Below are 26,242 nucleotides of genomic sequence, written 5' to 3'. Positions count from 1 at the left end.
AGGCTCCCACCCCTGTGCTGGTTGGTATTATTAGTAAGAGCACAGACTTTGGAGTTGGACTCGCTAGAGTCCCTGCTATGTCACTTACTAGCTTTGTGACCTTGAACAAATTGTTTAACTCTAAGCCTCAGTTTGTTCATTTATAAAATAGGGATTATAATAGCATCTATTTCTCAGGCCATTGTGAGAATTAAATGAGTTAATACATGAAAAACAGCCCTGTCCTTGGCCAATGCTGAGCTCTCAATAAATGGTAGCCATTATTGTCATAATCATTGTCATCATTATCATCGAGTTAGAAACACAGGAATCTCCTCCTACTGAATCACTCCCTATTACCCATGCTAACCCTGTCCCTCAAAGGAAGCTTCTTGGGCAGCTGCATGTTCTCTACTGACCAAGGCCAAAAGTGAGAGAGAGGAATGGAGCCTGAGACCACCCGGGGAGCAGTGGCTTCTGAGAGCTGAAGCTGCAAGCAGGGAGGTGCCATCCCTGGGGAAGTCTCCACCAGCCTGCAGGAGACTCTTAAGCTAGCAGCTATCTCCCAGCCTGCCCAAGCTCCGGTAGGGCAGCTGAGCAAGGTCATGTCATGTGAATTCCTATAAGAAGGCCCAGCCCTGACACCACCAGGCTGTGGTCTTAAAAAGAAACCAGGGCAAGGTCTGCTGAGCTACAGCATCTGCTCCCTGACGCCGTCTGGGGCAGGGGACCTTCCATGCCTAACTCCCAGCTGTTGGCCAGAATTGATTCCTATCAGATTATTAGCATGAATTAGATTTAAATTGGGTGATTTAACTTTCTCTGTTGTTTTCCCCTTTGGTGATTTTAAAATGAAAATAGACCTAAATTTTGACCTTGTGAATGTGGGCAAAGGAGAATGAAGAGCTGTGAGTAGAAGCATGGAAGTTATCTGTGTGAGAGGGACTGATCGTGTGGATCTCTGACTCTGGCATTCAGAAAGAGTCCTAGAGTACAAAAGGGAGCAACTGGTGGGGGGAGGGAGTAACAGCTTCTCTTTACCACTCACACCTTGGGGCCCTTTGTAAGAAATGGTCTAAAGAAGCATGGAGTGCGGGTGCGGGAAGGATAGAAAGGTGGGTCTGGTAAGTGTCATGGGCTCACAGTATCCTCTCTTTCCTGGCCTGTTTCGCCACCCAAAGGAGGAGGATGTGGTGATTGAAGACTTTGAAGAAGATTCAGAGGCTGAAGGCAGCGGGGGCGAGGATGACATCAAGGAGCTTCGGGCCAAGAAGCTGGCCCTGGCCAGGAAGATAGCCGAGCAGCAGCGTCGCCAAGAAAAGATCCAGGTGGGGCCTGCATGGGAGGGTGGCTCCCATCAGGGGCATGAGGGGATGTGAGTACAGAGCAGGGGTAAGCAGGATCGTCTCAGGAAGAGTCTCACATGTCTGGTTCCAACCCCTGTTTTCTTTTTCTGTCACTAAGTTCTAATAGCACATTTGGTGCCCGTAGGCTCCCTCCTCCTGGGACCTAAGTTTTGAAGTTCCCCTTGAACCTTATCCATACACTACCAGAGAGGCCAGGGACTCTCTGTTGAGAACACCTGTTCTCAGGGGGGAGAATGTCATGGCCACAGTCTGCTTATCTGGATTCCCAGTGTGATGGCCAAGCCCCTCTGCAGACCTCTAAACCTTCCCAGAGAGAAACTGCTTGATTGCCACACGAGGATTCCTCCACCATCAGCCCTCTGTGGACCCATACCTCCACTTCCAGCAAGTTTTTCTTTTCTTTTCCTTTTTTTCTTTAAGCCTCACCCATGGACATGCTTATTGATTCCAGAGAGAGGAAGGGAGAGACAGAAACATCAGTGTGAGAGAAACATTTATCCGTTGCCTCCTATACTTGCCCCGACCAGGGATCAAATCCGATCGGGGATCGAGTCTGTCAACCTAGGTATGTGCCTTGACTGGGGATTGAACCTGCAACCTTTTTGGTGCACGGAACGACACTCCAACAACCGAGCCACCCAGCCTGTCCAGCAAGTTTTTCATATGGCTCTTCCAGGTCTGCCTTCTTGCATTGTACGCTCACTTCCTCTTATCCAGGGCTCAGGACAGACAGGGAAGAGCCAGTCACGCTCTCCCATTTAACTGTGTGCATGGGAAGCATCAGGCCCCTTTAGGAACATCTGTTTTCAGCTCTTTTCAGACACCCCTCACCTTTGGCAGAGGCCTCAGTGCATGAGGTCAAGCAGACCTGACCACGGTCTGAGCTCCACCACTTAAATAGCTTTGTGACTTTTGGCAAATTGTTTAATTTCTCAGAGCCTGTTTCCTCATCTGCAAAGTGAAAGTGGTAACAGCACCTACCTCTTAGAATTGCTGTGAAGCCTACTAAAACGGGCCCATGTAAAGGGCTTAGCACACACAGTGCATGGCACACAGAATGTGCTTTATAAATGGTCATTGTGGTCTGATATTGTTCTAATCACCCATCATACAGCCCTGGCCTAAGCAGGGAATAAGCACCAGTTGGGATCCATCGTTCTTTAGATATTTTCATGTCCCCTGCATACTGGAACCCAGTGTGTGATCCCTCTGCCAGCACCATCCACCCCGGGAGGGCTGCCTCTTCAGCCCTCCTGTGGTCTCTGTTGTGACCCACTAAGCAGCTTCATCCTCACGCTGTCTGTCTTCCTGTTTTGTGGCTCTTTTTTCCTCACCATAGGTCTTACCAAAAGTTCTACCTATACTCACCACCTCCATTTCTTTCTTTTTTCTTTTAAATATATATTTCTTTATTGATTTCAGAGAGGAAGGGAGAAGGAGAGAGAGATAGAAACATCAATGATGAGAGAGAATCATTGATCGGCTGCCTCCTGCATACCCCCAGTTGGGGATCGAGCTCGCAACCCAGGCATGTGCCCTTGGTCAGAATCGAACCTGGGACCCTTCAATCCGCAGGCCGACGCTCTATTCACTGAGCCAAGCCGGCTAGGACACCACCTCCATTTCTTGATTCTGCACTCAGCAATTATATAATCTGTGTCATAAGTCACCAAGTGCCTGCCTTTGTAAGTCTCAGTACCCATCATAGTTGACTTCCCTGTAGCATTGGACCCTGAAGCTGCCTTCCCCCAGCTTCAGTTTAACAAGTGAACCCTCATCTCTCTCTCTCTGTTGACCTAGGCTTCCTCATCACTATTCTTTGCTTGGTCTCCTTTCTGTTACTTCTTAGTCTCAGTGCATAGAGTTGGCACTCAGCAGGTATTCATTGAGTAACTTAATAGATGGTAGCAACTAGAGCATCATCTTAAATTCCTCTCTGGGTTTTAACCCCTTGGGTCTGATTTCATTTTTTGTTTTTTGTTTTTTTTGTTTTTTTTTTAATCAAATCTATCTGTTCACTCATTTATTCCCCTCTCTCTATTCTCATTGCCACTACTGCTAGTCTAGGCCAGGTACTAACTTGGGTTATAGCAGTCAAGTCCTCTGTGTCGCACAACTCCAGGGGGTGCCGCTTACCTTGTAGACTGTGAATGACACCTCTTGCAATAGCGCAGCCCACCCACTGCCTGCGTGCCGCGTTCACTGCCTCCAGTGCATCTTACATGTCCTCATCATTCTCTTCCCAGAAGAGCCATTCTCCTGCTCAGAAATCATCAGAGCCTTTGCTTGGCTGAATCCTTATTATTGCATTCAAGGCTTTCTTGTGTGTTCACAACCTCCTCCCAAACCCCTTGAGCCCGTATCTATATATTATTACACTGGGCAAATTGTTTAACTTCTCTGAGCCTGTTTCCTCATCTATAAAACGAAAGTGGTAGCAGCACCTACCTCAGACCTTAGAATGACAGGGCATGTAAAGTGCCTGCCCAGACTGAGGCCCTCCAGCCTGGACAATACTACCTTTCTCTCCTTTCCCACTCTTGGATCTTCGTTCATGCTGTTCCCTTTTCCTACTCCACATTTCCTGTTACCTGTTGAAATTCTATTCCTCCTTCAATCCCCAGATGAAACTCCATCTCCCCAGTGAAGCTTTCCCTGATTCCCCCCAGGAGGACTTAATCTCTCTCTGCTCAGTGTTCCTGTAGCACTGATTTATACTTCATGTGTGACACTTACATCACATCTCATATTACACTTATTTCTGGACTTGTTCCTCCACTGTACTGTGAACTCCTTAGAATAGGGTACCCTATCTTCAGCTCAGTTTAATAAGGTGGTCAGGGGGCTCAGGAGGGAACAAATGTCCCATCCCATCGTGTACAGTGGAGTGGAGAAGCCAGTGATTTGAAGAGTGAGTGAGCATTGTTACAAAAGAGAAGGACAGGATGCTGTGGGAGCATATGCTATCGTGTTCAGTTCTGCCTCTCCAGGGACAAGCAGCACCTTACAAATAGGAGGTCTTATATGAAACTTGACTTCCGGTGCCAGCGACTGCCCCTGTCCGAAAGCCTGTTCTCCCTGCCACCTCCTTTAGAGTAGGCTGCTCAGGCCCAGGCACTGAGGGCCTGCTGTGGTTTGACCAAGGCTGGGGTTGCTGTTGCCCCTTTAAGAACAGGCCCCACATGAACCGCTGCTGGCGGCCCTGCCTCCTGTCAGCCTTCTTCCTCCAGCCTCACAGCCACAGGAGGATTTCTCAGCAGAGGAAAAATTCCCCCCTTCCCTTCTCCCCCCCCCCCCCCCACTTTAATGCCCGGGGCCCTTCACTTCCATAATTCTTCATTTTCCAGCCTTGAACGTAAGCCAGACACATCTGTCTGGCCATATGCGTGAACCCTGGAGTCTGTGCCGAGGTGGCTGTAAAACAGGGCCGGTGAAGGCCCTTCTGGGAGAGCACACACATGTGTGTGCCCTCGGGCCATTGGCTCCCTGCCCAGAACCACGGGGCTGCAGCGCTCCAAACCCATGTTAACCTTTTCTTATTTTTCCTCTTTTTGTTTACTTTAAGGGGGGAAAATCCCAAGGAAAAGGTATAAATTGTCCTGGGAGTGGGGGAGAGGCTCCTAGCTAGAGAGGCCATTATTGTTGGCAGGTACCTGGGTCACACTAATACAATAAGGAAGAGAAGAGCATCGAGTGAATTAAGATGGGAGAGATGGGCTGTAAATTACACTGCTCTGAACTCCATCAGTCTCCAGGGGTGTTAACCGAGAGGTGTAAGGCAAGTCCCCAGCTCCCAGCGCCTTTTACAGATGCAGCAAAACAGGAACCACACATGTTTGGGGAGGGGGATATGAAGATGGGGTTGAAAAAAATCCTCCTGGCCCCCATGACGGCTATAAAGTCCAACCGAGATCTGGAGCTGTAGCCACACCCCCACTTCCCTGCTTGAACCTAGACCCCTGGTCCCAAGCTCATCTGTGGGGCTGGGGGAGGTGGGGCCTGGCCTCCCTCCGTACCTCGCAGCCTGTCCTTCCCTGCTTCCGGCGTTGCACAGAGGCTGGTAAGTGGGGCCGACTGGAGGTCAGAAAAGGGGTGTGGGCAGCTCTCAGGGCCTGTGCAGCTGGAGGCCCGGCTCCCAGGCAGGCCCCTGGATGCTAGGGGGCCAAATCCGCCCACCCGGGCTTTGAGGTCACCCTCTCGAGCTCAGCCTTGGCTTTGCCTGTTGCCTGAGACAGCTGTCTTCATGTTGGGTTGGTTCTGACCACCTTGCCACTTCCCACCTTTCCAGTTCTTTTCATTCCCATTGCCTTTCTTGGGAGGTGTCCAGAGACCACAGCAGGGTACATAGTTTGTCTGGGAAATTGGTCAGAAGTGTTTCATTCCTAAGCAGGCCCCCTGGGCAAAGCAGTCACTGAAAATCCTCCTCCAGGCATGAGGCGTGGCCTCTTGGCACCTCGTACTGGCCCTGGCCCTGTGAATCCCCCGCCTCCTCTCTGCCTCCATGAAGCTTTGCTGTGATTTGTGCTGCTGTCGGGCGGGGTCAGGTTTCCTGAGCAGTTGCAAACATCCCACCTGAAACATAACAGGCTCTTCCTCTGGCCACAGCTATTGTTTCCCTCCGCATTATGGCCACAGTCTTGCTCTGTAGCCAGCAATGACATGTGTTCTGAAAATAGCTTCACTCCCCTGTCCCCTTCCCACCCACCCACCCTCCTGAAGATGCAGTCACTCCTTTGTGATGGCCCCAGGAGTTTTACTCTAAATATAGCTGCAGCCCATTCACGCTGCCACCCAGCTGGAGGGGGGGCACTGTGGAACAATGGGGCATGCACAGAGCCCCCCACACCTGTATGGAAGCTAGCGGAAGACAGACACTCAGCCCTGGCTCCTAGCTGTCGGAGGCAGGGTGGGAGCCAGTGCACACTACCAGGCCAGGGGCACGTTCACGCCAGGGCAGGAAAGCACATCAGCCTGTGGAGTCGGGCAACCGCCCTCCTCACTCGAACCCGTTCCAGAGCCTTTTCCAGGTTCTCCGCAAACTGTGGCCTGGGCCTCTGGTTTGCTTCAGCTTCTCGCCTCCCTGGCTCCCCAGCACCCACAAGGTTCTATTCTCTCACAGAACTGGCAGCCTGTTGGCTGGAACAACTTAGGCTTCTGCTTGGAGCAAGTTCAGAGGTGTCATGCTCAGGCCCTGTCACTCCCTTACTATCAAGAAAGGGCACTCCCTAACCGGTTTGGCTCAGTGGGTAGAGCGTCGTCAGCCTGTGGACTGAAGGGTCCCAGGTTCGATTCCAGTCAAGGGCATGTACCTTGGTTACAGACACATCCCCAGTAGGGGGTGTGCAGGAGGTAGCTGATCGATGCTTCTCTCTCATCGATGTTTCTAACTCTCTATCCCTATCCCTTCCTCCCTGTAAAAAATCAATAAAGTATATATATATAAAAAAAAAAAAGGGCACACTTCTTAGGCATTCTCAGAACAAGTGTTAGATAAAAGTCAATCTTTTAAAAATATATATTTTTATTGATTTCAGAGAGGAAGGGAGAGGGAGATAGAAACATCAATGATGAGAGAGAAACATTGATCGGCTGCCTCCTGCAAGGCCCACACTGGGTATCTAGCCCGCAACTCGGGCATGTGCCCTGGCTGGGAATCAAGCCATGACCTCCTAGTTCATAGGTCAGTGCTCAACCACTGAGCCATGCCAACCAGGCTAAAATTCAATCTTTATAGTGCCCTTCAACCCTGAGATTCTGTGATTTTAGCCCGTTGAGTACCTATGATATATCAATCTATATGCAAGGTGTTGTTAAAGAAATTATAAAAAAGGCAGCTCTCCTTAAGCTCCTTACAGTCTAATTTGAAAATAAGATTAGTCCTCATAAAACAATCAGAAGTAGCAAGCAAGTCATCATACTTACAACTTTAAAAATGAGCCCTAGCTGGTTTGGCTCAGTGGATAGAGCGTCAGGCTGCAGACTGAAGGGTCCCAGGTTCAATTCTGGTCAAGGGCACATGCCTGGGTTGCGGGCTCGGTCCCCAGTTGGGGGCATGCAGGAGGCAGCCAATCAGTGATTCTCATTGATATTTCCATCTCTCCCTCTCTGAAATCAATAAAAATATATATACTTTTTAAAAAATGAAACCAAGTAGCCCTGGCCAGGTAGCTCAGTTGGTTGGAGTGTCGTCCCAATACACCAAGGTTTTGGGTTCAATCCCAGATTAGGGCACATACAGGAAGTAACGAGTGAATGCATAAATAAGTGGAACAACAAATCGAAGTTTCTCTCCCTCTCTTTCTCTAGAATCAATACATAAAAGTTTAAAGAAAGGAAGTGTATGTTAAGCTCTATGGTACTGACTTTGGACCTCCAGAGAAGGGATCCTAAACACAACTTTCTCGTGAGCACCCAAACTTAGATGCTCAGTGTCCTGCTCCCCGGGGAGGCTGGTGGCTCTGCTTGCTTTCTATAGCAAATGCAGTATCTGCTCCCTTTGGTTTCTGCAGCTCAAGAAGGAATTGCCTCCTGTGCTGGCGGTTATCTTACCAACTCCTATTTTTTATTTCATTTCCGTTTTTCATTTTAAAAAGTACCAATACGTAGTTAAAACCAACAACAACAAGAGTACCAGGAGTCTCATAATAGAAATGAACAGCCCTCTGCCTGGCCCCTTCCCCTCCAGCTCTGCTCCCTAGTGGTTTCCCCAGATATTTACCCTCCAGGTTGTATAGAAGTTGGAAAATGGAGCAGGGCAGGAAGAAAGGAAACAGCTTTGTTAAGCTGCTAATACATGTATCAGCCGCTTTGCTAGATAATTTCACATACAAGGTGACTGGAAATTTGCTTTGTTAACAAAACTCGTTTCTGGTGAAGACACTGCTCTGCCCGCCCAGAGAGGCCCAGGAGTAAATTATTCCCTCGCCCTGTAGAAGAAAGGAAGCAGCCACGCTCCCTGTGGAGCCCTAAGGAGAAGGAAAACCTAAGGTCTTATGAACCGGTCTCCACGTCCCAGAATTCCTTTGTGAACTAATTGCATTACCTTTATTTGTAATTCTGAGTGTCTCAATTTTCAATGGGTTAGCATCCCCAAATCATCCCCAGTGTCTAGAAGAAGGAATTTAGCCCTAGCCGGTTTGGCTCAGTGGATAGAGCTGTGCACTGAAGGGTCCCAGGTTCAATTCTGGTCCGGGCACATACTGGGATTGTGGGCTCGATCCCCAGTAGGGGGTGTGCAGAAGACAGCCGATCAATGATTCTCTCTCATCATTGATGTTTCTCTCGCTCTCCCTTCCTCTCTGATATCAATAAAAATAATTAAAAAAAAAAAAAAAGGAATTTAGCCTCTAAAAGAGCTGCTCCTGGGAACCCACAGTTGTTAGTTTCCTCATTGGATGTTATTGTGGATTCTCTCTCTCCCAGTTCCCCACCAGCTTGCTGAAGGACACTCCATTACTTCAGAGAAAGCTGGTTACTTAGCACCTCCCAGAAACAGAATTAAGTTTTTTCTCTTTCACACCTTATGACAACTTAGTCCTTATTGCCACCGGTCTGATTCAAAGTGTTAAAGCTTTCCCTACTTCCCAGTTCACAGTCCTAGGACCACTGAAGCCCGTCTAAGCTCCTGTGCAGCTCTCCTTCCGGGTCAGCACACTGGATTCCAGGCCAGGGCCAGTCTGTCTGAATCACAGCATTCCAGTTGCGCCCCCCTCACCCCCTACCAGAGGCTTCTGCAGCTTTTTACTCATACAAACAAAAATAAATCTCACTACCGGCCTCTGAACTCCACAGCAGCATGCTTCCCCTTCTCCCCAAGCGTCCCATGGCTGTGACTGGGGACTTGGCACTCTCCCCACCGACATCACTTTTTCACTCCCTGCGCATCCTGTGTCCTTCTCTCACCGTGCGACCCAGAGATCGGAATGGGACGTGACGGCCGGCACAGGCGCCGCGCACAGCTGCCAGGAATCTGACGGGTAAAATCTGGAAAAGTTGGGAGGGCAAATGCTAAACACACACACACACACACACACACACACACACACACACACACAGCGCCACTCAGAGAGGGCCGGAAACACAGACACCCACAGAAAGGGCTTGCAGACTCCCGATCCTTTCTTAGTCTGCCCTTCTTTGGAGGAGACTGGGTCAGTCTCATGACCCAGGTATGACCCCCCCGCCCCCCCAGAGGCCCACTGGTACCCCAGGAGAAGAGGGATCAGCTTCATTTTATCTCCTTCACTCCATGAGGGCATGTGGGGAACAGGAAGCAGTTGTGTGGTGACTCACTGGGCAGAGCCAGGTTAAGGGAAGTTGTCTGCGGGTGTCCCTGGGACCGGATGATGGCAGCACAGCTCTGACCACCCTCAAACAGCTTGACCCCACCCCACCCCTGGGGAACCAACAAGGCTGCCACTTCCCTAAGAGGCTATGGCCTCTGTTCACCTTTCTGGCCCGGAGCCAGAGCCCAGAGAACTCGGACTGCTTCCCTTGACCCTGCTCCTAGATTTTGCTTCTGTCCTGTCATCAGAACACACAAGTAGCTCAGCTAGGCCCCAGTGTCCCTTGGCCAACTGGCCTAAAGGCCCTTCTGCCTATTGCCAGCTCTCAAGGTCTGATGGAATAAGGTCTTAGGAGCTCGTTCACACAGGGTCAAAACTGACAGTCAGTTCCACTTCCTTAGAGGCAAACCAGGCTGGAGTGTCATTTCTGGAGACTGGAAAACTGAGATGTGAAAGGAGTCAGTGGCGCAGTGGCATAGATGCCCAGCTCAGTTAGGGCCCTGAGGCCCTGTCACCACAAATGGCATTGCCCCTGTTCCTTCCTCACCAGTGCCGGTGCTTATTCTGTCCCTCTCACCCAGAAAGATACTTCAGGGCCTATGATACTGAGAAAACCATTCCTGGCAGTGGGAAAGCTGGGTAGAGAACTCCAGGAGCTGGGACAGTGAGGACCAGGGATGCTGATGCTCCTGCAGTGGAAGGAGAAATAGTAGAGGGTTGTTAACTGCACCCGAGGGGGACCATGTGCTGTTCCTACAGAATACCCAAGCCGTTACACATTATATGTCAATTACATCTCAATAAAAAATTAAATACTTAAAAATGCCCAGGCTGAGTTCGGCGGAATGTCTGTCACTCTCTAGTTGGCAGCCCCAGGGGGAGAGAGAATGACCCAGGTCCCCCGGGAAGGTGGCCAGCAACAGTGGCACTTTCCCTGAATGAGGTGAGAGCAATAGTCCCAGCAGCCTGGGCCTCTCAGCCGAATTTCTCATGCTTGCCAGCGTTCTGTGGCTTGTGCCTTCCACCAGCTGTGGTGGCAGTGGCAGCAACGACTTACTCATAGGGAGAGGTCCCCAGCAGGTCACAGAGAAGCCACCCCCAGCATTCAAAGGCATGCCCTTTCAGTTTTACTGTCATTGCCAGTGAAACCTGAGCACCTTCCTCACTGACTGTTAGTGGCCAGGGCCCAGCACTGTGGGCCCCATCTCACTTGGCACGCACATCTACTCCCCAGCCCTGCGCCTGTGCCTGTGGCCCTGTGAGCTGGTGTGTGGTAGAAGGCCATGAGAGGGCGTGACAGGGCTGGGACCTGCTCTCCAGGCTCTCGCCAGGTTTGTGTCAGTGCCCTCCAGCTCTGCTCACTGGGAGCACGCCATCTGGGCAGATGCCAGCAAATCAGTTTGGTTCTTGGCCATGGCCCCCAGAAGAGGAAGCCACACAATAGTGACCTTGCTCTGTAGTGACAGGCATACCCACAGCCACTGCCACACATAAGGCTCTGTCAGACTGGAGAAAATTGGCTTTTCCCAGATGTGCATGGAGCTTCCCTGAAAGATGTGAACAGCCGTAAGACTCACAAGCACGAGGCGTGTGCTTTCCAAGGTGTGGTACTCAGGCCACAGGTGCTACACGAGATGGTTTTTCAGTGATGATGCATAAGGGACACTTTGACTTTCCGTTATGGAAATTTAGTTTGCACTCGTAAACATGTGACTTGGCTGTCAAACCCTTGGTACCATGGATGTCATTGCTTAAGAAGAGGCTAAGCGCCCTGGCCAGGTAGCTCAGTTGGTTAGAGTGTCATCCCAGTACGCCAAGGTTGCAGGTTCAATCCCTGGTGAGGGCACATACAAGAAGCAACTGATGAATGCATAAATAAGTGGAACAACAAATCAAGATTTCTCTCTCCCTCTCTACAATCAATAAAATACCCTTGCTGGCATGGCTGAGTGGTTGAGTGTCGACCTGTGAACCAGGAGGTCACAGTTCGATTCCCAGTCGGGGCACATGTCCGGGTTGCAGGCTCAATCTCCGGTATGGGGTGTGCAAGAGGCAGTCAGTCAATGATTCTCTTTCATCATTGATGTTTCTTCTATTGTTCTCTCCCTCTCCCTCCCTCTCTGAAATCAATAAAAATATATATTAAAAAATAAAATACATTGGGGTTTTTTAAAAAAGAGGCTAAGCAAAAGATGAGTTGACTTAAAGTCAATTTAAAGAAAAACATCAGGTAAGTAAGAGTGTAGGTTGTACAGAGTTATGGCAGAGGAGTGCAAGTAGAACACAAAAGACTAATATTTAGGAGACACTGCTGGGGGTGGGCAGGGGAGTGGGAGTTGGCGATTCTGATCAATCTGAGTTTTTCTCTGTGCAAACATGCGGATCAGCCCCTAATCTGTCACCCCGTGTGGACTCCTGCTGCTGTGGGAGACTTTGAGATTAATTATTAGTTGTCAGCATCACTTTTTTTGTGTAGTCTTTGAATTTAACTTTTTTTTTTTAACCACACGTGGTGAAATAAATTGAAATACAAATTGTTTGGGATATATATGTACATATATAATATATAAAGTATCTGAATTGAGAAAGAACCAGACACGCCCTTAAAGATTTTTAGCACAAGGTCTTACTTTCAGAGCCTGTTATTTGAATACCATCAGGTCCTTTCTCAGTCCTAAGGCAGGGTTTCAGTCACGCCCATTCCCTGGGCCATTTGGTCTATGTCCATTTTTATTGCAGTGTTTTGCCCAGCCCATGGGCCTGTCCCTCAGGCCTGACAGGGGCTAGCTGTTCCTCTGGAGGGGAAAGAGGTTCAGGGGGCAGGATGCTGACACACTGTGGAGTCAGGGCCTGGCTCACCCACCCTCCTGCCTGCTCACTCTTTGGCTCACTCACCATTCTGTGTCCCTGTAGGCTGTCCTGGAGGACCACAGTCAGATGAGGCAGATGGAGCTCGAGATCAGACCCTTGTTCCTTGTACCAGACACCAACGGCTTCATTGACCACCTGGCCAGTCTGGCACGGCTTCTGGAGAGCAGGAAGTACATCCTGGTGGTGCCCCTCATCGGTGAGTCAGGCCAGAGCAGCCCTGCACGTGCCCAGCAGCCCCCTCTACACACATGTCCCCAGCCCAGGGGCCAGGCAGGCAGAGCCCTGCTGTGTGTGTAAGACAGGATTTGCAGAGAAGTAGGGAATGTGTGGGGCAAGGAAAATTGTTTAATAATAAAAGCAGTTCAAATTATTATGGCTGATCCGTGGCTTAAACTGCTTGAGCAAATGTACTCCTGTGTCCCAGCAACCAGAGGCTGCATGAGCCCAGCCCTTGTTTTTATCCTTATAAAGCTTGCAGTAAAACAGCAAAGCTGGTTCCCGTTATTGGTAAACACTCAGCCCTGGCAGATAACGGCAGTGCTGCTGGGTGGTCTGGCAGGGAGGCTGGGAGGATTTTGAAGTGGTTAGATGCCTTTGGTCTGATTGTCTTGTAGCTTTTCATGATCATTCTGTTGGTTCGAGGTAGCATTCTTCTGGCCAATGTCACCCTAAGGCCAGGCTGACAGAAACCCTCCAGAGCAAGCCCTTGGCTCATGCCTGTGGATTCCTGCCACTTGGGCCCTTACCACTGTCTGGTCATTGGTGCTGGTGCAGGGTCAGCATCTCAGAACCCAGCTAGCTCGCTTCCATCCTCAGGCCAGAGGAGCCCAGCTGGGCTGTCTCCAGGAGACTGTCTAGGCACCCTTAGTTCTTGGAGCTCTGTGGTAGGTCAGGCCCAGGATGGGCTTTGGGCTCTGGGCTCCTGTCTAATCTAACTGATACAGCTAATGTAGCTGAGGGCTATGCTGTGGAGGAAGAGGGTCTGAGAGAGGATTGGGAAGCCCAGGGTTTTTAATGTCCCCTTCTCAGCAGCCACTTAGAGCAAGTTTGGGATCCCTGTCCTCTGGAAAAGCCACCAGACTGGCAGTCAGCCTGCCAAGCCACCTCTGACATCCATGCCAAGATGTTCCATTGGGCCTTCCCTCCCAGTCCCAAGTGTCTTAGTGCCAGATGAGGGTGGAAACAAAGGGCAGGAAACATCCGCCCCTGCAGAGGCTATAGAACCCTGGGGGGTTGTGGGAAACACGTTAGCACCACCTGAGAATGTTGGCACTGAAGCAGCCCTCGTCCCGCCTCCACCCTCCCTGTCTTCCTTCCCCCTCCCCATGTGGCCTGGCCAGAACCTCTTAAACCCAGGCTCTTAGACCTAAGGAAAGGATTTCTGTTCTTCAGAAGGCAGAGCAAGCAAGACCATCCTGTTGTTCCAACTCCCCTCTTCCCTCGCTGAGTCCTGGGTGGGACAGCTTTCAGGAAAATGCATCTTTGTGCTTTCCTACCAGGAGATTTTCAGGGGGAAGAAAGTAAGTTGGGCACCTTTTTTGCTAGATGATCAGGAAATGGTGTAACTGAGAGAGGTGACACCTCAGGAGCCTCAGACTTAGGAGGAGCCTTAGGCACCATCCCAACTACAGGGTTTTTGTTCATCAGCATGGATTGGGCCCCTATTATGTACATGATCTCCTTAGTCTCTGATGCTCCAGTGAATGGCAGGGCTACAGCCCTTGGTTTGGAGAAGCTTGTGGTTCCGTGGAGAAAGCCAGATTTGGTGGAGAGGGAGCAAATATATGCGAAAACCCAGAGGATACATGCCGAATAAATAGATGGCCCCCAGGGGCGTTGGGAAATGACAACTCTGTTAAAACAGTCCAGGCCAGCCTCTTTGAACCTTCCTCGGCTGGGCAGGGCCTTGGACTCTCAGGGGCTGTATAGGGAGCTCCTGTTTAATGAGGCTTCCTCAGTAGACTCCTGCCCCATGTCCAGAGCACAAAGGGTTAAGCCAACAGCCTTGCCTGCTTGTTTCTTGTGCTCTTTAACCTGCTCTGTGCTCCTTAGGCCTGACCCCAGCATTGAGAAGCCCCGCCTGGTGCAGAAGCACAAACAAGCTTCCCCTTTGAAGCCTGTTTAGTTTGGAAGCAGGAAAGCAGATTTTGGGATGGAATACCAGTTTTTTGTGTTTGATGTTCTGTTTTCTGTACCGTATACCCATCCACCACTATTCCCCAACCTCAACCATACATTGTGTGGACACTGTAGCCTCAGGTTGCTGAAAGCATGGGCATCGTGTGTGTGTGTGTGTGTGTGTGTGTGTGTGTGTGTGTGTGTGTGTGTTCGTTCCCACATGGGCCTTTTCCAGAAAGTGTCTCTGAATACCCAGACAGTGAGTGCCAGGCTCACCATGGAACAGCATGCTCATGCTGATTCCCCAAGCCATGAATCATTGCACCGAGGAGAGGCCTCAGACCCCAAACTCTCCCAGAGCCCCCAAGGAGTGCATATTTCCCACTTGACCTCAGGCTTTTGGCTGGAATTTTGGAAAGAATCTTCACCAGAAAATGAAGCCGTGTCCCAGACACATAGGCAGGCAGGCAGACAGGCACACACACGCGCGCGCACACACACACACACACACACACACGCACACGCGCACACACGTGCAGCATCAGAGGAGGTGAATGTGCCAAGGGCATGCTTTTGGGGAATACCAGGGCTCTTGCAATGACTACTGAGGCCATGACTACTGCGTTCCACTTGGTAACCTCCCTGCCCTCTGCTGGGGCGTGGGGCACAGAACTTTGCCCCCTCTTGAACTGCTGTGGTTGGGGGCCCAAGTGGATGAGGGAGAGTGCCTCTTTCCCTTTAGCTGCTCCATACCCTTACCTCTCCTGAGGAACCCTTTCAATTTGATCCTATAACTAAGGAATGCAATAGAGGGGCCAGGTTTCTTCCTCTGAATACAGCAGCTCCAGAAAATCCCTGTAAGTTCCTCCCAGGAGAAGCTCAGTGCCTGGAGGAAGAGGCAGAAAGAGGAGAGAGCACTGTGGAAAGTCTGGGATGCTTCTTGCCCCCCAACGTCATCTACTTTCCCTGGAAGACTCCTGTGGGGCAGGATGGATTCTGTGGTCTGGGAGGGGCTGGCTGGGAAAGTGAGGCCTAGGGTAAAGATAAACATAATTGCTGATTGCTGAGACTGATGCTTTGTGGAACTGTGTCTCCTCAGTGATCAATGAGCTGGATGGCCTGGCCAAGGGTCAGGAGACAGATCACCGGGCTGGGGGCTATGCCCGTGTGGTGCAGGAAAAGGCCCGGAAGTCCATTGAGTTTCTTGAGCGGCGATTTGAGAGTCGGGACTCTTGCCTGCGGGCCCTGACCAGCCGTGGCAACGAACTCGAATCCATCGCCTTCCGCAGTGAGGACATCACTGGCCAGCTGGTAAGACCCCCAGCAGAAAGGGAGATAGCCAGCCTTCAGATCAGGGTCCCCAGGAGCAGGGGACTAAAGGAAGGTCAGTCAATGAGCAGCTGAGGGGCAGCCACCATCGAGGCCCAGGAATGGGAATTCATGTCCTGAAGATCACTCTTGGCACAGTTGGACCCGCTGGGGCATGGATGGGAGGGACTCTGGGAGGTGACCCTCCCCAGCACCCCAGAGGCAGAGTTTATCTGTGCCTTCTCTGCCTGGCGCCCCCTCCTGCCCAGTAGCACTCCTCACACTGTCTTCCTCCAGGGTAACAACGATGACCTGATCCTCTCCTGCTGCCTTCACTACTGCAAAGATAAGGCGAAGGACTTCATGCCCACCAACAAAGGTACAGCTTTGCCTCTGCCTCAAGATCACCCATCCCCGGCTTTACCTTGTCCTGCCATCCTCGGCTACAGGAAAGTTTGAAAAATGGGAGGTCAGTGCTGAGGCAAGCTCAGTTTCCTGCCCTCCTGCAGTCAGACCCTCCTGTCATGGCTCCCCCACCCCTAGGAGATGTCAGGTGGGCCAAGTAGGGATGGGCCTAGCCCAGGAAGCCAGCCCCAGGCAGTGAGCTTTCCCACTCGGCGTGCATCCATTTCCTTTCTTGGGTCCTCAGTGAGTTCTCTGACAGCAAGAATGTCTCTATGATTCAGTGTAGCTTATTCTGGCCACAGTCTCCTGAGCCCAGCCCTCTGCTCTGAAAGGACAGTCCCCAGTGGTCCCTGCTCTGGGCCATGCTCATCCTCTTAGTTCATCCCTGATGTCTGCCCTGTGCCAGGCGTGGGCGGAGGTGCTTCCCCAGTGAGTAGTGGGTTTTTTCTTCTCTCCCTACAGCAGTAAGCTGCAGTACTGCGCAGGCTGGCTGGAGTTGAGAGCGAGAGTTTGAGCTCCTCACTCAACCCGGAACTTCCTGTACAGCCCCTCGGAGTCAGTGAAGCTCAGGTTTTTCTGCTTCTGACTCCCAGGAATCTGACATTTCTTTTGGAAGAAATTCTAGGACCTCCTAGCTCAGTGTCATCTGCAGAGCTGATATTCTCACCATTTGTATATGTAGGCTCTTATCATTGTCTTTTAGTTGTCACCCACCTCTGCTCATGTTCCTCATCATGGCTTCCAGGCTGGTCTGGGGACTGACTTCTTTCCTACTGCTCCTCCCACCCACGTTAGTGCAGCTTCACTCCTGCCGCAGCCTCTGAGCCAGGGGTTGATAATGAGTCCACACTGCTCTTCTTCAGACAGGTCCTACCACATGGCTTGCACCTACTGTCCCTTAGAACCAGATTTGGAACATTCAAGGGTAAAAAGGAGTCCAGGATAAGTCAAGCAGGAACCTGAGCTCTGCTCCCAGGCAGCTTCCTAGGGGGGGGTACCTTCTGGGCGAGGTAGGCAAGCGTGCAGAAGGCCTTGTTGGGAAGTATGGGACAGATACTGCTGCGGCCCCACCCAGCCTCAGAGCTGTTTCGTTCTTAGCAAAGACACATTTGGCTTTGGCCATACTAGTCTCCCCACCCCCCACCCCCACTTCACCCCAAACAGCATACAGGAACCCACTGCCATCCTGAGGTCCGCCCCTATCAGAATTACATCAGCAACGGCTGGTGTAATCAAACCCTATTTGTCAGTGTGAATTCTTAGCAGATTAACTTGTCAGATTCACAGAGAAACTGTCACCAAATGTTTATGTGTAAACGATGTTGAATTTTAAAATCATGTGGATTATGGCGGATGGGGCCTGACAAGATGACTGCCTCTGGTTTCTAACAAAGTGAAGTTACCAGTGTCAAAACAGAGGATGTTTATTGTTAAAAATGTCTCAAAGTATCCACAGAAACCCCTGAAGACCCCTGCCAGCAACGCTGGGCCTCGGTTGGCTGACCTAAAGCCTGGGACTCTCCTGGTCTGAGTCCCAGGGCAGGAATGGCGGGGCTGCAGACAGACTCGGGCAGCCAGCTGGGAGTCCCACACAGCACTGCACGATACCACCCCACCCAACCCTGCAATCACACACCCCAGAGGGTCAGGCCCAGACAGTTGAGTGGTCTCAGAGCATCCCCTTTATCCATGGCCACCTTCCTCTCCCTCTTGCCCACCACAGCCCCTCACCTCCCATCACACCCTCCTTCCACTCTCCCCTTCTCTCTCCACCATCAGCCTCAAGTGCCTCTCCCTCCTCCTTCCCCCCAATTCCTCCCAAGGCTGACAGCCAGTTCTCAGCCTCCCTGCCTGGAGCTGGAAAGCCTGAAACTGCTCAGGTCCAGACATGGACGTTTGCAATCCCCCAGCCCAGCCAGCACCCGCAGTTAGTAAGCCCCGCAGGATGTTCCCTGTGCCTCACTGTCTGCCGGCCCTCCGTCTGGAAACACCCAGCCTGGGACTGAGGAGTGGACTTGCCACCTGAGGGGCCTTGCCAGGGGTGGGGATGTCACTGTGTGAGTACTTGGCCCTAGTTTAAATTCTCCCCAATACATTAAAAGGTTAGGGAATTAGGGGAAGAGAGGTGGTGGAAGGCATCCTGCTAAAAGTCCTCTAACAGGATTGAAGGCTATTTGTGTCAGTATAGAAAGATCTTTTAAAATGCATAAAATTTGAATAAAGTAAGTATGGCTAGTATGAGTGTAAAGTTGTGGGGGGAAGCTTATACAACAAATATATATACTTGTAAATGTGTATAAAGAAATCTGAAAGAGGTCTACCTGGGAACAAGGCAGGGACACAGGAAGGGAGAGAACTGGGAGGATGAGCCTGGCTTTACCTTTCCTTTTTTCCTCTTCTGTGCTTTTCACCATGGATTACTTTTATTTAATAGAGGAAATCATTTGACTGTAGCCTCAGGACCACCTTCGTACGACTTTGCCAAGGACCCTTTTGCCCTCCCCTCAGAGCTCCCTTGAGCTAACCCCTCTCCTCACATCTGGGAGGCCTGGATACTGTTTTCTCATCTTAATAGGGTATTAAGACCTGCTGGCCTTGGAGGGAGAGGATGTGTAGTAAGACAGGTGTTCTGAGTCCAGGACCAGCCATGCAGTAGGAGTGGGAGGAAAGGGCTGCTTCTGCTCCCTCAGTTCAGAGTGCTGCGAGAGGTGTGTGGAGGCCAGCGGTTTGGGCAGCTCTCAGGACACAAGGCAGCACAGCCCTATGCGAGAGGCAGGGGTCCAAAGCAGAAGGCCAGCCTCTCGGGCATGGCCCTCGTGAAGCCAGCAGGGGAGGGGCATCCTCAGCTGACCATCTGCCTGAGGGAAGGGATTTGTGGAAGGGGCCTTCACACACACACCGCCCCCCAGGACCATTCTCCCCTCCAGAGAGAGGAGAGGCTGGCAGTGTCTGTCTCCTGCCTCAGAGAGGTTCTTCTGCTCTCTTGTGCCAACAGAGGAGCCCATCCGGCTGCTGCGGGAGGTGGTGCTGCTGACAGATGACCGAAACCTGCGTGTGAAAGCACTGACGAGGAACGTGCCTGTGCGGGACATCCCGGCCTTCCTCACGTGGGCCCAGGTGGGCTGAGGGGGCCACACTGGGGCCCACCCCCCATGGAACCGTTCCTGAGAGGCCACCAGGTGCCCAGTGTAGCACGGAAGATGCCCACATGCCTGAGCCACCAATCCACCCAGACAATAAACCATCCTCTTCCAACCCACACCGTGGCCGTGCTGTGGGGGAGCTGCTCCTCACAGAGCCCCTCCCGAGGGTTGGGCGGAAGCTGCTGGGACCCTCCTGGGCTGTCAAGATTTAGTAGGGAGGTGGCTGGCTGCAGTGACAGCAGGTGGGCGAGCTAGATAGGCTGCCCAGGCGCTCAGCCTTTCTCCCTCCCCTGCCCACTTAAAGGGCTGGGGGAAGGCTTTCTCAGCCTTGGGAGTCAGCCACTTTCTCAAGTGGAGATGGGTTAAGGAGGTTAGCATTTCCATCAGATGCAGGTGAAGTCACGGGTCCCTTTAATCTCCTTCAGAACCCCTGTGCTGAACGTGTCCAAGAGGCTTGGCCACACCATGAAGAGAGTGCCCAGGGGGTCTTTCCCTCAAGGCCTGGGTTCCCACAAGGACCTAAGTTGGGCTCTGGACACCATGTTCCATACAGCAGCCCTAGACCCCCACTTCTTCTGCCCCACCCCAAACACACACACACACACACACACACCCCATCCTGCTGCTCTTCCTGCCCTTACCAGTCTGGGTCCATTACACTTGGCCACATTTTCCCCATGAAAGGTCAGGGGTCTAGAGGGAAGGGACATCTGGTCTCAGGCCCATGCTTCCTGGGTGGCCTTTGCCTGCTTCCTCTCCCCTTGGCCTTCCTTTTGCTCTAGTTCCCACTGGACAAAATTTCCTCAGATTTTCTCATTTCTCCCCTCCTCTCTCCTTGTTCTCCTTCTCTCCCCCCTGAATCAGCCCCACCCTCCTCTTTCTAGTTGATCCCTCTCACCTTCCTGGTCCCCTCAATCTCACCTCAGTTCCTTGCCATGGGTGTTCTCACTCTGAATCTCCCTCTTCCTCCAGTACCTGTGCCATGAACCTAATTAAGCTTCCCCTCCCCAATCTTCTTTCCCAGGCCCCTGTGCTACGAGAACTTCCAGGCTCGTGCCTGGAAGAGAGCATTGCCTAGCCTCGAGTTTGCACCCTATTTCTAGCTTTGCCCTAGAAGAGCTCGACACAGGGCCTTTGAGTTTTTTGTTGCCTCTTTAGTTGGCACCTGTGTGCAAAGCCTCACTCAGGAGGCTTCCTACTGTACTGGGAATTCATTTTCTCAACCCAGGAACAGGGGTGCGGGGAAGACAGGGTTTTGACGAGAAGCCAGGAGTAAGTTTTGATGGGACCAGTGGGGGTATCCCTCAGAACCCCTAACTGTATGTATAGCCTGCCCAGAGGATGGGAGCATGGCTGTGTCCTCCTGAGGTCAGAGATTATGCCAGAAGGAGGACGGACTGTATAGGGGAGCCACAGCCAATGGTTTGGGGTATAAGGTTCCCAGGGCCTCAGAAAACCGGGCTCTTTGGGGTACAATGTCCCCAGCCCCCTTTGAGATCCTCTGCCCTGGATGAAGGCTAACGACTGGGTGGGTGGGAGACCCAGCTCTCCTTTCTGTCCTATTTGCAGCACTGGTTTTGTTTCCTTAATAAATTTTTAGTTATGAGACATACCTGACCTCTTGCTGATCTGTCTCTGGGCTGGGGAGGGAGGAAGGTCCAAGGTTCTGCCCCTGTGTCTGGTCCCTCCACCCACCCTGGTGCTGCCACCAGGTCCTAGTGCAAGGCAGAAGAGAGCTGCAGGGTCCAGGGTCCTTGATTACTGCTTTATTGCTTTCTGGTTCGAGTATAGAAAATGGAAGCGGCTCTGGAAGAGCCTGTGTACAAGGTAGAAAATATACAAAAGAGGAGGGAGCTAAAGAGACCACGTTCCAGCCCAGCCCTGCCTGGGCTCGGGGTATGGGGCTGCCCGGGGCGCATGCAATAAATATGGTCCGGGGCCTCAGGGAAGGGAGAGAGGACACCGCAGGAGTGGGAGACCGGTAGACCGGGCTGTCTCAGCCCTCTGACTTAAGAGGGAGGGAAGGGTTGGCCCTGGGGATAGTGCCGCTTGTGCAAAATGAGGAACTTCACATTATCAGTCCCGGGGCGGGCGGGAGCGGGGGGCAGGGGGCCCTCCGGCCGGCTCAGTCCCCTCCCAGCTCCCTAACCCTGCCCGACGCTCCGACCCCAGCGGGGAGATTCACAGTGAGAATGGGTGTGGTCGCAAGGGCCGGAGGTAGGGCTGGGAGTGCCCCAACAGTGACACCCCTACCCCCAAGAGCAGCACGGAGCCGGGGGGAGGGGGCCAACGAACCACAGGAAGAGGCGGAGAAGGGCCGGGGGTCTCCTTTGGTCAAAGCTGATATCAAAAATATAAATCTCCCTTCCCCCAACCCACCCCCATCCCGGGGTTTTCCCCTCACCCCCATCCCCGGGCTAAGGCACAAAGCAGTGAGGCCAGGTGAGGCCGCGGAGGTGGGGCCACCGTCACTGCGGTGGCGCTGCCGCTGCTATTCTAGTCCCGGCGAGGTTTGCCTGCTAGCTGCCGCCGCCCCACTGCCTAGGAGCGCGGGCCCGGGGGCCACGCGGCGGCGACCAGGCGGGCCGGCAAGGGGCGATCTAGGTGGGCGAGAAACGGTCGATGGTCCGGCCGTCGGGTCCCGCAGCCAGGTGTGCTCCCTGACTCAGCACCTCGGCCGCCTTGTCCGGGCTGAGGCCCAGCTCCGCGGTGAACTTAGCCAGCGGGTAGAGGCTCTCGAGCGCCACCTTGGGGTCGTGCAGGAAGTGCGTGGTCTGCGCCAGCAGCTCGGCTGCGGCCGCCTTGTCCTGCTGCTTCAGGCTTAACTGTTCAGCAGTGAGGCGGGCCACAGCAAAGACGCCCTCGGGGAAGTCGAGTTTGCCTTTGCCATCCGGGCCAGGGACGCCGGGCAGCCCCCCGAGCCCCGCCAGCGCCCCAGCGGCGCCAGCTGCGCCACCCACGGCGTGCATCTTCATGTGGCTGATGAGGTTGCGTTGCTGGGCGAACTTGCCGCCACACACCTGGCACTCGTAGGGCTTCTCGCCCGAGTGTATGCGCATGTGCTCGGTGAGGCGGTATTGGCGCGTGAAGCGCATGCCGCACGCGTCGCACGCGAAGGGTTTGAGGCCCAGGTGGCTGCGCATGTGGCGCGTCATGGTCCCGCGCTGCGTGAACTTCTTCCCGCAGATGGTGCATGGATAGGGCCGGGTAAGCCAGTGCGTCTTCTCGTGCTGCCGCAGTGTTGCCGGGTCCTTGTAGCTCTTGTCGCACGACGCGCAGCGGTATGGCCGCAGCAGTTCGCCCAGTCCGCCCGGAGCACCACCGACCTTGTCCCCACCCCCTCCAAAAGGGGGCCCAAGGCCGGCGGCTCCCGCTGCTACCTCAGCCGCCTCGGCCCTGCCATATAGTGCCTCCTCCTCCTCCACGTGCGCCTCCACGTGCGCATTCAGCTGCTCAGAGCTGGGAAAGCCCTTGCCGCACGGGATGCACACGTACAGGTTGTCGCCGAAGCTCTCAGGCTCGCCATAAGCCAGGTGGGGACACGGGTAGCCCTCGAGATGGCCGCCGGGCGGGCTGGGGTCCTCGCTGCTGCCAGTCTCCTCGCTGCTGCTTTTGTAGTCGTCGCCGTCGCCACCTGCGCCGGGCCCGTCCAGGCTGCCCGGGTAGCGCGGCGGCGGCGCCAGGCCAAGCGGAGGCCCCCCGGGCGAGGTGGCCGGGTCCCCGCCGCGCTCCTCGCAGCGCTCGCCCGGGGAGCCGCGCTCCCGGCCCAGCTCATCGCCATAGCTACCCAGGCCTGGCTCGTGCTTCATCCAGCGGTAAAGGAGGCTGGGCCCGTCAGGGCGGCCGGGGGGCTCGGGTCCCGGACTGGCGCTGCCGCCACGGAACGGGTCCGGAGGCTGTATGACCTCCTCCAGCTTCTGGAAGGGCAGTGGCGGCAGCGGCGGCAGGATGAGCGGCGGCTCCTTGTAGGCTGCGGGGCCGGCGCTGGGAGGGCTGTCTGGGCGCGGAGGCAGCTCGCGCTCGCCCGGAGGCCTCTCGGGAGGCGCGGAGCTCGGCGGGCTTTTCTTGGACAGGTCCAGGCCGCAGAGCGGAGAGCAGCGGCGCTCCGGGGCGCAGAGTGCGGCGGCCGGCCCGGGGCCCGAGGCATACAGCTCAGCGCAGTGCGTATTCACTGCGGCCTCCGGGCCCGACGGCGGCTCGGCGCTGGGCGGCGGCGGAGGCCCGGCTGGGGACGAGTAGCATGCCTGGATGACGGGCGTGGCGGCCCGCAGGCCCCGGCCCGGCCGCCCGTACGGTGCATAGCCGCCGCCGCCGCCGCCGCCGCCCCGCAGGTGGCAGTACTTGCCGTGGCGTTTGAGGCGCTTCTTGCACAGCGCCACGAGATCGGGGATCTGCAGGTAGCTGGCAGCGGCCAGTACAGCACCCAGGCTCGGCTCGGTCCCCGGAGCCACTGCTGCCGACGCTGCAGCCTCTGCGCCATCAGCCAGGCGGCCGGTGTAGATGAAGTCCAGCACCAGGCGGAACACGGCCGGGCTCACCATGTCATGGTCCAGGTTGAGCAGGTTGTCATGCACCACCAGGGACTTGAGGTAGGCGCTGCTGGCCGCCAGCACGTTCTTGTGCGCGCGGAAGAGGGCGTTCTGCACCACGATGATCACGTCGCACAAGAAGCCCTTGGTGCGCTGGTTGTTGAGCTGCAGCAGCAGCTGCCTCGAGTGGCCGGGCGCCTCCATCGTGTCCAGCATCGTCTGCCCAGCACAATCTCCTGCGGGGATACACACCAGTCGGGTCAGGGCCGCAGGAGCCCTCGCTGCCTGTTCCCAGCCCAGCGCCTCTCCCCTCCACTTCCCCTTTCCTTCAACTGGGCAGGGGCATCGAGCACCAGCCTGGGCACCGGGGGAGGAAGAGTAGCCTCCGAGTGTGGGCGCCTGGGCCGGACCAGAAAGAGCAGAAGAGTGGCTGGTGGAGAGGAGGCCAGGCTGGCCTGCACCCCCTTGCCCGGAGGCACCCGGTACACAAGCTGGGTTCTGGGGGCTTCGAAGAGGAAAACTGTTTGGATGAAGTGGCCCTTTCAGAGACAGTTACCCGATTTGAGGAAAATGTCCGCTTCAGGAAAAGTCATTCAGGACCGAGGAGTTTGCCCGAGTGGGATCTGAGGGAGCCGAGTGAAAAGCGCCTCCCGCCTCGGGAGAAGTTGCCCCAGTTGGGGGAAGTGATCCGGAGGAGGGGAGCGCTGTGGCCGCCGTGGTGCCGCCCTGGCCCGGGGCTGTCAGGCCCTAGTTGGGGCCCGGTCGGCGGCTGCGGCACGGCGCGGCGAGCGGAGACAGCCGCTGCCGTGGCGGGCAGAGCACGAAGGCCGGGTCCCGGCGCGGGGAGGGCGTTATATCGGGGCAGGAGGCTGAGGCAGGAAGCAGGTGGGGGGGAGGGGGAGCCACGCAGCTCCCAGGGGAGGGAGGGGGCAGCGCCCCGGGCGGGCACGGCGCACAGCCGGCTGCGGCCCTGACCCCGGCCTGCGCCCCACCCGAGTCCGGGCCCGGCCTCGGCCTTAGGTCTGCATTCACGGCCCGGCGCCTCCCGCCCCAGCTCCCCTCGGCCCCTTCTCCACTGGAACTCCGCCGCCCAAACTTAGGAAAAAGTTTCCCAACTTCAGCCAGGCCGGGAGGGGCGCGCCAGCCCCAGTCCTTCAACTCCCAGCTTTTCCTCTCGCCCCCCATTTCAGCAGCCGGGCAGCGGCAGGGCCTGAACCGAGCCCTGAGCTGCCCTGCCCGCCAGCTCGCCGGCCTGACACTGTTCCCCGCCTGGTCCGCAGGGCCTCGCGGCCCGTTACCTGCGGTTGCAACCGGGCCAGGCTTCCCTCCCCGCGGCGGTGGCAGCTCCTAGCCGGCGCCCCACCCGCCCTGCTGCCAGGAGCCGAGCTGTGCCAGGGCAGCGCCCCTGCCAGCCCCACCCGCCAGCTCTCCCCTTCCTCGCCTCTCCAGCCCATGTGCGGGCAGAGCCGGCCCGGGCTGCTGACCCCGCCGTGAACCCGGAGCAGATCAGCGATCCGGTGGTCGTAAGTCCTCTAAGGGCGACACCCGAAGTTCTGGACGCCAGCCGCGTCGGGACGCCCGCACGGGAGGATGCACCCCGAGGCGGCTAGAGCGCGAGGACCGGGCTGTCCTGGTCCCCTGTCCCTCCCGGTCCCCAGCCCGAGGACCCACCTGGGGGGCATGTCGGAAGCCCCGGGCCCGGCTGCCGGCGGATCCAGGGGGGGACGTGGCTGCGCTGCGCTGCCCTCCGCCCGCCGGGCCCCCGGTCGGTCTGTCCTGCTGGTCCGTCCTCCCCGCGTCCTGGTCGCGTCTCAGCCCCGCCGCGCTTTCCGCACACTCTTATCTGGAGCGGCCCGAGCCAGCAGGCTCTGCTGCAACTATGGCGCCACCTCGCGGCAGCGCGGGGCTTTGCGCGACACAGCCACGACCTCCCTCCCGCGCACCTGGGCTGGAGGGCTAGCAGATGCGCAGCTGGATCCGGGAAGGGGGGCTATTCGAAAGATCACCCTCCCAGATGTGCCCACCTGGGGACCCAAGTCCCGGACATAAGAGCCACCCACATCCCGGGGTTTTGTGCTGAACGCTTCCGTGTACATATTTCCAGATTCTCACATTGCCCCAATTCAGAGAAGTCCTGCTTTCAAGGAGGGAACTCTGGTGACAGTAGGTGGTGGAAGGGAAGTTACGGAAATCGTAAGGCGGGGGTGGGGGGTGGGTGGGAGGGTAGACAATATCCC

General features: G+C 54.8%; 2 protein-coding genes across 5 annotated transcripts in view; one reads left to right on the top strand and one right to left on the bottom strand.

The window, feature by feature from the left end:
* The window catches only part of SMG6 (SMG6 nonsense mediated mRNA decay factor), a 221,788-nt gene extending 200,751 nt beyond the window's left edge, over window positions 1–21,037 (top strand). For 2 of the 3 annotated variants that reach the window (XM_079799253.1, XM_079799252.1), the window contains 5 exons: window positions 1,161–1,307; window positions 12,545–12,698; window positions 15,720–15,931; window positions 16,226–16,307; window positions 19,329–21,037. In XM_079799253.1, coding sequence (XP_079655379.1) covers window positions 1,161–1,307; window positions 12,545–12,698; window positions 15,720–15,931; window positions 16,226–16,307; window positions 19,329–19,459 — 726 coding nt within the window. In that variant the 3' untranslated portion in view covers window positions 19,460–21,037. The remainder of the gene's footprint in view (window positions 1–1,160; window positions 1,308–12,544; window positions 12,699–15,719; window positions 15,932–16,225; window positions 16,308–19,328) is intronic. The other variant, XM_079799254.1, reaches the window with a different exon arrangement.
* Window positions 21,038–21,876: 839 nt separating this feature from the next.
* On the bottom strand, window positions 21,877–25,867 carry HIC1 (HIC ZBTB transcriptional repressor 1). 2 transcript variants are annotated; one of them, XM_079799256.1, is made up of 2 exons: window positions 24,562–24,793; window positions 21,877–24,241 (listed from the first exon to the last, which is right to left on the bottom strand). In XM_079799256.1, exons 1-2 carry the CDS (start codon window positions 24,596–24,598, stop codon window positions 22,077–22,079), a joined length of 2,202 nt encoding a protein of 733 aa, XP_079655382.1. In that variant the 5' UTR covers window positions 24,599–24,793; the 3' UTR covers window positions 21,877–22,076. The 2 variants fall into 2 exon arrangements, with proteins under 2 accessions (XP_079655382.1, XP_079655383.1); XM_079799257.1 differs by lacking the exon at window positions 24,562–24,793 and adding an exon at window positions 25,677–25,867 and having other exon boundaries at window positions 21,878–24,241.
* Between the last annotated feature and the right edge of the window lie 375 nt (window positions 25,868–26,242).

The sequence above is a fragment of the Cnephaeus nilssonii genome, assembly GCF_951640355.1.
Source record: "Cnephaeus nilssonii genome assembly, chromosome: 19".
Classification (NCBI taxonomy): domain Eukaryota; kingdom Metazoa; phylum Chordata; class Mammalia; order Chiroptera; family Vespertilionidae; genus Cnephaeus; species Cnephaeus nilssonii.
Note: the sequence above shows the minus strand (reverse complement) of the source record. Positions and strands in the feature narration are given on the sequence as shown.